At 38.0% G+C, this 11,287-nt stretch overlaps 1 protein-coding gene across 2 annotated transcripts in view; it reads left to right on the forward strand.

Moving 5' to 3' along the window:
• Window positions 1–11,287, forward strand: part of LOC145261040 (serine/threonine-protein kinase dyf-5-like) — a 170,223-nt gene that overhangs the window by 122,622 nt on the left and 36,314 nt on the right. For both annotated transcript variants that reach the window (XM_080119187.1, XM_080119188.1), the window contains exon 5: window positions 5,702–5,781. In XM_080119187.1, coding sequence (XP_079975313.1) covers window positions 5,702–5,781 — 80 coding nt within the window. The remainder of the gene's footprint in view (window positions 1–5,701; window positions 5,782–11,287) is intronic.

Raw genomic sequence — 11,287 nt, forward strand, 5'->3', positions numbered from 1 at the left:
TTAATACCGGGCAATGCCAGATACATCTGCTAGTATATCTGTAAAGTGTGCGAGTCTGTTGTGTACAGATTGTTTGAATTCTCAGCTCAAGTGATCGACTTTAGGTTCTTAAAGAAAACAAGTCTGAACAAGATGGGTCGTAATGTTATCTTGACCAGATTACGACCGCGACACAAAAATGACACATTTCAATTTGTCGCTTCTTATCGCAGGAAAGCCGAGAGAGCATCATGACAAAAATTGGCAGAGGAAGTGGGTTTTGTGAGAAATGCCTTGCATACAGCACAATCACGTTGTCACACCGGTTCACCCCAGATCACCAGAGTTAAGCAATGTTGAGCCTGGCTAGTTCCAGATGGGTAGCCATTTGGGAAGGCGAGGTGTTGTATGTACCGCGAGGTAAAAATACCAGTTTTGGAAACTGGCGCGGTCTATTCTTCTCTCGAGGGTAGATGGGACTCTCTTACGCCATGGTAGGCAACCCATCTAGTGATGGCGTCATGATGAAAAATACTTTTGATAGCCATACACGAAGCATCAAGTATTTCCAGTCATTAGTAAAAAAGCGTGAAAGATTCTGCGGAATTTGTTCACATTTCAACTGCATCTACTGACATTGCATGAAACAAAATATTCCTCACTTTACTTCATAATTCTACGCAATGTACACATCATCCGGAGTGCTAGATATTAGAATTCCCTCCCTGTTTCCTGCTTCCTTAACTGTACTGACCTGTAGGAGTTTAAATGTAATGTGAATAAACATCTTGCTGCTCAAGTCACCACAGTACTCTGCTAGACATTATCACTAGCTCCTTATGTCCAGGTTGAGCAATATGTCTTGTTTGAGGATGGAAAAAAAAAATCACACAGAAATAAGATAAATTTGTTTTTATATATATATATATATTCATTTTGAACGTGCCCCTGTCATACAAAAGAACCTACTGTTGATTTTATACGCCAGACACATTTGTTTGTGCGGTAATAAAACTTCACAAATGCATTTTAAAAGCGGTAACTTTGCTTAAAATCAGATTGTTCCATCTTTAATGTTTTGGAGGGGGGGGGTCAAATACTTATCGGAGGCATTCCGGTATAAAACCTGTCTAAGAACACTTTCAGACACATTAGGTACATCTGTGTGAAATCAAAAAAAAATTGGTCAAGCCGTTTTGGAGTCCATAGAGAACAAACTGACAGACACACAAAATTCCTTTTATATCTATACTTTTTTTTTTTTTATATTCTTTTTAATGCGGAGAGTGAGGGGAGGGAGACCAGTTATCCCTCTCGGGAACTGGATAGTGACAATTGGTATGAAGGGTTTCCCCTACATTGACCAAAATTGATAGCTCAAGAGAAATGGTTTTTTTTTTTTTTTTTTTTTACAAAGGTATCACCACTTATTAAGGCCAAGAGGCCACTCGAGGATAAGGGTTAAAGAGTGTACAGCAGAAATTGGACAATAAAGTAATCATTAGTAATGGAAATTTGGTAAATTTTTTTAACTTATATGGAACGGTTCATAAAAAACTTGTTTACATTAGACTTGAAAACAACCATATTGTAGTCAGCTGGAAAGCAGGAAAACGGAAGACAGTTCCATAGGTGTGTAGTTCTAAGAAAGAAGCTTTGTTCATGGAATCTACGTTTAGGTTTAGGCACAGATAAAGAGTGGGGAAAATTATTGATAGTGTTTTCTGTTAGGTGTTTCTTGTGAAAGTTTGGCGAGGGGGGGGGCCATAGATTGAAGCTCAGTCGAGCACTTGCCATGTTCTGATATGTGGGTTACCCCCATATATAACTTGGATCGCAGTATCTGCCGAAACAGATACTACACTTTGATAACAGAAAAAAGATCTTGGCCCGAAGGCCAAGAAGAAAAAAGGCGAACCTTTTTTTCTGTTTATTTAAAAAGAAAATACAACTATGTTATATATGGGTCGTGGAATTGAATTCATCTACAAAGGATCTAGCTAATTTGCATATTCTTTTAAGCATTAATTAATTAATTCCCTGTTAGTTTTTTTGGTTTTCTTATGGGATGATCAACTATTACGGGTAACAATATTATAATTATAAGTAATTATATTCATGCAGATATTCTACATGATTTATACTTGCGTAATATTTGCATAAAAAGCTTATAGTAAACACATGAATATATATATTTGTTTAAAAAATTTTGCCTACCATACTCCACTGTCAGTTTTTGGTCTACAAACATGAAACTTAATATGTAGGGTATTTGAAACCATGCGAAACTTAATATTTGGGTTTTAGTCGGGGAAAATCGGTACAAAATTGTGAAAATTAAAAAAAATGAAATTTTCCTGGTTAAGATCGAGCGTCAGCAACACGAATATGCATGCATAACGCAATAGCTATTGGTTCATGTATTAATTTTTAGTCTTGCAGCAAACATGTATTCATAACTCAGGCATTAATGTCAAAGGAAAAAGTAAATCGTAAGTTAAACGTTTTTGGAAAATATATATATACACTCGCAGGCCACCTAGCATTCCCGATCGTAAAATATGTTTAAAAATTATATTTCGATTAATGCAGATTTCGTATTTATTATTATATTATATTGGATCCAATATATGGTAATAATTTTAAAAGTTTCTTTGGTTTTTTTTTTTGTAATGACTCGTGCTCTTTACGGCTATGGGAACATTTATTTATTTTTTTTTTTTACACAGTGGTCACCACTTATCAAGGTCTGGAAGCCACTCAGGAATAAGGGTTATTGCAAGTACATTACGTTAGTGTGGAGATTTGCTGAAGTGTTTACTTAAGGGGGCGGTTCATTAGGAATTTGTTAACATTGGACTTGAAGACATTCAAGTTGTAGTCCGGTGGAAAGCAGGCAGACGGAACAGAGTTCCACAGGCGTGCAGTTCTAAGAAAGAAACTTTGTTCATGAAATCCACGTTTTGATTTAGGCACAGATATAGAGTGGGGGAAATTTTTCACAGTGGATTCAGCTAGACGGGTGTTTTTCGTGAAAGATTGGCAAGGGGGGACCAGAGATTGGAGTTCAGACGAGCACCTGCCATGGAAATAACGATAAAACAAGGATAGGCTCGCAATGTCTCTTCTGTGGGAGAGAGGTTGCAGAGAAGAGAAAAGGGCATCCCCCACTAAGCCACGAAGTCTATTTTGTACTCTGGCAAGGCAGGATAGGCTGTTTTTAGCAGCTCCTGCCCAGATATGGCAACAGTATTCTATCCTTGGACGTACTTGGCTTTTATATAGAGAATTGCATCAGTAGTGAGATATCTTCTGGAGCGGTAGAAGGATCCCACCATCTTTCCAGCGTGATGTACGTGTTCCATTTCAGATCAGGAGTAAAGGTCAAATCCAGAAGCTTGTCAAAACATGGGGCCTCTCCCAGACAAGAGCCATCCATCCCAATTGATGCCAGATGGGGATCAGAGCGTTGATGATGTAAGGATAGGAGTTTGGTTTTAAATGCATTAAAGGTAACCAGACACGTCTTCCCTCACTGAACCACGCGCTCAAGATCAGAGGAGAGAGAATCAGAGAGAACTTTGTCATTTACAGCCTTTGATGTGTTGCCGTAGATGGTCGTGTCATCAGCATAGATGTCAACGAATGATTTAAGTATGTGTTTAGGGAGGTCGTTGATGTAGATCAGGAAGAGAGTTGGGCCCAGGATTGACCCTTGAGGGACTCCAGTATTAATACTGCAGGCCTCTGATTTTTGTCCATCGAGCACTACTCTTATGAGCCTATCGGATAGAAATGATTTAATGATTGAGAAAACATTTCCAGTTATACCATAGCTGGAAATCTTGTGAAGTAGACCCTTATGCCATACCTTGTCGATGGCCTTTGATATGTCAAGAGCAATTACCCTAGAAAGGAAGCCTTTGTCAAGAGATTCACTAATCCTGTGAGATATAACCATCAGCACATCTGCGGTAGATCTTGCAGAGCGGAAACCATATTGTGTGTCACTAAGAAGCTTGTTTCTGCTGAGGTGATTGACTATTTCTCTATTTAATATGGATTCCAGCAACTTACTCATAACAGACAGGAGACTTATTGGTCTGTACTGAGAGGGAGATGACTTATCACCTGAATTTTTAAATACAGGGCAAACTGATGAGGTCTTCCAGGGAGTCGGAAAGCACTTCTCCTTAAGGCAACGCTTAAACAGTTTCGTGAGTATGGGAGCAAGTTCTGGTTGAAGCTTTTTTAACACTATAATTGGAATGCCGTCAGGGCCAGTTGCTTTACTGGAATCAAGGTTCTTGATTAGCTTGGCGACCTCATGCACGGATATTTGTATGTTACCTAGCTTGTTCTGTGTTATAGGAGGAAATATGGGGAGTTGATGGCCTTCATCGCATAGGGTAGAATTAGCTGCAAAGTTCTTGGCAAATAGTTTGGCCTTGTCTGATGCTGATGAGATGACCTCTGGTCCATGGATAATAGTTGGGATAGAATGCACACTTCTGTTCAGGATCCTATTTGTTATTTGCCAAAACTGGTGGGAACTAAGCCGCTGATCAGCTACCTTGGATTTAACAGACTGGGCATATAGCTCTCTTGCATTTTTTATTACTCTTTTACAGTGGTTGCTGGCAGTCCTGAAAGCAGCTATTGTCTCAGTGCACCTATTACGTTGGTAGCTATGGAAAAAGTGATTTCTATGCGCGATAGCAGCAGCACATTCTGGGAAGAACCCTGGCTGGCTGTTAGGTTTTTGTTGGAATTTTTTAGATGGTATGAATTGGTCTATGCCTACAATTAACCATTCGGTCAGATCTGATACTATAGAGGATACTTCCTTTTTAAACATGGAGTGCAGAGGTAAATCAGATATGAATGTACGGAAGCTATCCCAGTCAGCCATAGAGTATCGGTATACAGTATTTTGTATATTTGATTTTTTTCATCACTTTTTCGAATCGCTTTGCATTGTACAACAAATCCCAAATTTTGTTTTCAAAACTTGAATTTTGTCTGGACAAGGCCTTTAAAAAAACTTTGAAAAGCCTTGAAAATGGACATTAAAAATCTGTACGAACCCTGTATAAGATGAGTAGAAAGAGACTAATTTATATATTTTTTAAAAAATTAAAATGCCTTTTTAATCTCACTTTTTTTTTCTGATGCAAACAATCTAATCTGAGCTTAGTGGGTGACTCAATGGCACATACTTGTTTTTTTTTTTTTTTGTTTTTTTTAAAAAAGATAATAGCACTATCAAATGATATAACTTGGAATATTTTTGATGAAAAAAAAAATTACAAGTGAAAACTATCTTTATGAAAATCCAACAACCTATAATTAATAATACCTATGAAACCAATACTCTATATCATATTTCCCTCTGTCTGTCTGTCCGTCCATCTGTTCCACTTTTTTTCTGAAACTACTAGAAAACCTGCCTGAAATTTTGTATGAACCTTTGCTATGATAAGGTGCAGCCAACTAAGTATTATGGTATCTGTTCAATGCACGGTTAAGGATTAATAGAGATTAGTCACCACATTACTCCAGAAGTTTCTTTGGAAACTACTAGACTGATCTCTTTGAAATTTTGTATGAGCCTTTGTTATAATTATGTGCAGCGAAGTAAGTATTATAAAATATATAAAAATATTTAAAAAAAGATATTTTTTGCATGAAATCTCAAACCCTTTATCCTTTAATCTTCCAGGGACAGATTGTTATCCGATTCCGTAGTGAGAAATATCATTTACCAAGTTCTTCAGGGTCTGGCTTTTATGCATAAAAATGGTAAGTGCATATTTTGATTTTTTTTTTTTTTTTTTTTTTTTTCAGGAAAGGGGGGGGGGCAATTATTTCTTTATCTTATTATAAATTTTCCTAATGTCTGTCTCTCTGTGGGTGTGTGTGTGATGCGGTTTATCTCAGCCTACAGGTAATCCACCCAGACAAGTAAGGTACCGAATTGAAGCTTATGACCCAACGGATGTTTTAGTGATATTTATATCTGTGTTTGGTGTATGGAAATGCAAAAAAATAATGATTTACTAAACAACGTTTTATTTACTGTATATTTTTCCCGTATTCACCGGAAGTTATTATCTCCCTTAGTAAGTTCGATTTACTGTGTGTGTGTGTGTGTGTGTGTGAGACGCGGTTTATCTCAGCCTAAAGGCAACCCACCCAGGCAAGTAAGATACCGAAATGAAGCTTATGACCCAACGGATGTTTTAGTGATATTTATATCCATGTTTGGTGTATGGAAATGAAAAAAAAAATAACTATTTACTAAACGTTTTATTTACTGGATACTTTTCCGGTACAGGGACTCAAGTGAGCAAACTTGGGTTCTTATTATCTAAATGAATAAATATGAAAGATTTTTTTTTCATCTGTCTGAACTATATTGATAGCAAAACATTTTATACTTATATTTAATTCTATGATACGACGTAAGATATCTTGAAATACAGCACTATAACTGGAATGCCATCAGGGCCAGTTGCTTTACTGGAATCAAGGTTCTTGATTAGCTTGGTGACCTCACACACAGATATTTGTATATTGCATAGCATGTTGTCTGTTATAGGGGGAAATACGGGGAGTTGATGGCTTTTGTTGCATAGGGTAGAATTAGCTGCAAAGTTCTTTGCAAATAGTTTGGCCTTGTCTGATGCTGACGAGATAACCTCAGGTCCATTGATGATGGTTGGGATAGAACGCACGCTTCTGTTCAGGATCCTGTTTGCTATTTGCCAAAACTGGTGGGAACCAAGCCGCTGCTCAGCTACTTTGGATTTAACGGACTGAGCATATAGCTCTCTTGCATTTTTTATTACTCTTTTACAGTGGTTGCTGGCAGTCTTGAAAGCAGCTTTAGTCTCAGTACATCTATTACGTTGGTAGCTATGGAAAAAGTGATTTCTGTGCACGATGGCAGCAGCACATTCTGGGGAGAACCATGGCTGGCTGTTATTTATTTTATAAACATGCAAATCAGCTTCTAATAAATTTAATTTCTCACACGAAACCTGGAATATGAACCCCAAGTGACTTCAATGCAAAAAAAGCAAAATAACACACATCGGTCGACACCGGGTTGACCTTGACCTTGACCTTTGCATATACATCGCGTCTGTAAACAACATAGTTTTAAAAAAATTTTTCATTACATTTTCACCCAAAAAAAGGCACTACTGTTGGGGACATAAGCTACAGGGGTACTATGTAGGGAGTTGGGCAGCAAGATGTCTGTTCACATTACACTTTAACTTCTGCATGTCAGTACAGTTGGGGAAGCAAGAACCCAGAAGGGAATTCCAAAGTCTAGCGGTTCTGGGTAAGAAACTACTAGAGTAGAAGGCTCTCTTACATCTACGGATTTCTACTGTGAAGGGGTGGGATTTAGCTGCTTGTAAGGTTTGTCACGGGTATTTACGTCGAGGGGGTACAAGTGCTTGGAGTTCGTCAGAGCATTCGCCGTTAAAGTACTTGTAGAACAGGCAGAGGGATGTAACATTTCGTCGATGGGACAGAGGCTGAAGCTTGGATGACAGTTCAGGACCTATCAGGTTGGCGACTCTCTTTTGAACCTTGTCTAGGAGTGAGAGTCTAGTAGCAGATGCACCAGCCAAAATATGACAACAATACTCCATACATGGGCGAATGGTGGCCTTATAGAGGTACAGGATACTTTCGGGTGTTAGTAGCTTTCTAGCACAGTAGAGAGAACCTACCTTCTTCGCAGTGGTCCTGGCAACGCCTTCAATGTAATTGTTCCAACTCACACACACACACACACACACACACACACACACACACACACACACACACACACACATATATATATATTCACACAACTTTAAATTCTGGATTAATATGTTTTAATAAAAAAAAAAAATGTACAAGTGTTAGATTAAATCTCAACAGTATAGAGAAATGTTCACTAAGCAGGAGACTTCTATGGTTTGGTCACTGTTGTGGTGTTAGTATTTGAATAATTGATAAGGAAGAACACAGTAACAGTTAAATAAAATATGTATTAACGAAAAATACACAAAAAAGATAAATTAAACTATCTTTGTGCAACTACTGGACTACTTGGTGACAACCAAACTCTCAGCGTGTCCGTCTCTGATTGACTTGCTAAACTGGTCCTCGTTATCCGGAAGTGACATTATGGAATAGTTCATTGTTCCAGGCAGCAGGGGGTGCATCCCCAACAGTAAAAACGAATTTATCATGCTAAACGTTCATCCGCTAACTCAAATATTCCAACTAAGAGATCTTTTAAGATTCTGACTGTCCCTTTAAGTGCAGTTGTTTGAATTTCTCTTGCACTTTGTTCACCGGGTACATTCGCCAGGTAGGTTTTGAAATTCGTTTTCATGAGTCCAGTTGCTCCTATAATTACTGGAGTGATAGCAGTCTTCCTTTATAATAGATCAAAGTGTAGTATCTGTGCCGGCAGATACTGCAAGTAAATTGGGGAAAATAACACATATAAACCTTGGTCAATGTAGGGGCAACCCTTCATACCCATTGTCACTATCCAGCTCCCCTACTCCCCGGGGACTTGGTCCCCATTTCCCCTTCACTCCAAACATTAAAAATCTACCTAATATAAATAGAGAAGTAATTAACCATCTTAGCAAAAACAACCTTCTTAGTGACACGCAATATGGTTTCCGTTCTGCTAGATCTACAGCAGATGTGCTTACAGTTATATCTCATAGGATTAGTGAATCTCTCAACGGAGGCTACCTTTCTAAAGCAATTGCTCTTGACATATCAAAGGCCTTTGATAGAGTATGGCATAAAGGTTTACTTCACAAGATCTCCAGCTTCGGTATAGCTAGAAATGTCTTCTCAATCATTAAATCATTTCTCTCTGATAGGTTCATAAGAGTAGTGGTTGATGGGCAGAAATCTTGAGCTCTTAGTATTAATGCTGGAGTCCCTCAGAGGCCCATCCTGGGCCCAAGTCTCTTCTTGATCTACATCAATGATCTCCCAAAACATACTTAAATCATTCGTTGACATCTATGCTGATGACACAACCATCTATGGCAACACATCAAAGGCCGTTAATGACAAAGTTCTCTTTGATTCTCTCTCCTCTGATCTTGAGCGCATGGTACAGTGGGGGAAGAGGTGTCTGGTTACCTTTAATGCATCTAAAACTAAGCTCCTGTCTTTACATAATCATCGCTCTGATCCCCATCTGGCATTAATTGAAATGGATGGCTCTCGACTAGGGGAAGCTCCATGTTTTAATATTTTTGTGGGCTTGGAACACATACATCAAGTCTATTGCCAAGGTCGCTGGAAAAATGGTAGGATCCTTCTACCGCACCAGAAGATATCTCTCTGCTGATGCAATTCTCTATAAGAGCCAAGTACATCCAAGAATGGAGTATTGCTGCCACATCTGGGCAGGAGCTGCCTTGATAGAGTTCAAAATAGACTTCATGGCTTAGTGGGGGGTGCCCTTTTCTCTTCCCTGCAACCTCTTTCTCACAGAAGAGATGCTGTGAGTTTGTCTCTGCTTTATCGTTATTTTCATGGCAGGTGCTCGGCTGAGCTCCCTTCTATGGTCCCCCCCCTCACCAAACTTTCACAAGAAACACCTGTCTAGCAGAAAACACTATCACTAGTTTGCCCCACTCTTTATCTGTGGCTAAACCTAAACGTGGATTCCATGAACAAAGCTTCTTTCTTAGAACTGCACGCCTATGGAATTGTCTTCTGTTTTTCTGCTTTCCAGCTGACTACAATATGGTTGTGTTCAAGTCTAATGTAAACAAGTTTTTGATGAGCCGTTCCATATAAGTTAACAAATTTACCAAATCTCCATTACTAACGGTTACTATATTGTCCAATTTCTGCTGTACACTCTGTAACCCTTATCCTCGAGTGGTCTCTTGGCCTTGATAAGTGGTGATGCCTATGTAAAAAAAAAAAAAAAGATTCCAGTTTCTTTTTATGTCATACATAAGACGTTGGTATATCGTTATCTTTTCCCTCTCAGATGTGTGTTTGCATGTCCAGCTAAAAGGTATAAACTAAAAAAAAAACACCCACAAGGTTGGTATATTCTTGATAGACATTGCTCTGGATGAAGGATAATCTAAAATTTAGAAAAAATTATTCTCTATGTACTAATTTGGAAAAAAAATGCCAACTAATCCGCAAGAAATCTATTATATAAGTAAGTGGGTTGAAAAGACGGTTCTTGCGGAATTTTTAATTTTGATTTCAAATGATAAATTTTCAGATCAGTTTTCATTATAATACCTTTACTTTATCCATTTTTTTTTTTTTTTACGTTGGGATCACCACTTATCAAGGCCCGTAAGCCACTCGGGGATAAGGGTTATTTTGTGTACAATAATCAATGGGATAATATCGTAGTAATAGTTGGTATTGGAGATTTGATAAAGTGTCTTACTTAAGGGGGCGATTAATCAGGAATTTGTTTATGTTAGACTTGAAGACATCCAAGTTGTAGTCAGGTGGGAAACAGGCAAACGGAAGAGAATTCCATAGGCGTGCACTTCTCAGAAAAAAGCTATGTTCATGGAATCTACGTTTTGATTTAGGCACAGATAAAGAGTGGGGGAAATTACTGACAGTGGTTTTAGCTAGACGGGTGTTTATCATGAAGGATTGGCGAGGGGGGGACCAGAGATTGGAGCTCGGACGAACACTTGCCATGGAAATAACAATATTTTGTCTATTTTGTACTTTGTCAAGGCAGGATAGGCTGTTTTTGGAAGCTCCAGCCCAGATGTGGCAGCAGTACTCCATCTTTGGACGTACTTGGCTTTTATACATAGATTTTAAAGAGCGCTTTTCACTCTGTATAATCGTTTCAATTAGAATCGTTTTAAAACAATTTTCTTTTCAGGACATTGAATACAAGATGGAAAGAAAAAACAAATTCACGCAATTTTCAATTTAATTCGAGCGAAGCCAAAATGAATTATTTTTTTTTTATTTAATTTATAACATTATATAATCAGTTCTTAATGCTGCAATATTTAAAGTTATAAATTTATTATATTTTTTACTAGAATATCTTGTCCTTTTCTTTTCCGGCTTTGACAACTAGTCCTTTACTTTTCCATGTTTAAGCTTAACCATATTACTTTTCATGCTCGCATTTTTCTATTGTAATCCATGATTTTTCCAGGCTTCCAATAAATTCACTTGTTCTTTGTTTAATTTCAGTCTTATTTTTTTTTTTTCCCCCATAAACATAACATACACTTGTGTAATAAACAATGTACGGCAC

The sequence above is a fragment of the Euprymna scolopes genome, chromosome 37, assembly GCF_053919585.1.
Source record: "Euprymna scolopes isolate OS-2025 chromosome 37, ASM5391958v1, whole genome shotgun sequence".
NCBI classification, from domain to species: Eukaryota; Metazoa; Mollusca; class Cephalopoda; order Sepiida; family Sepiolidae; genus Euprymna; species Euprymna scolopes.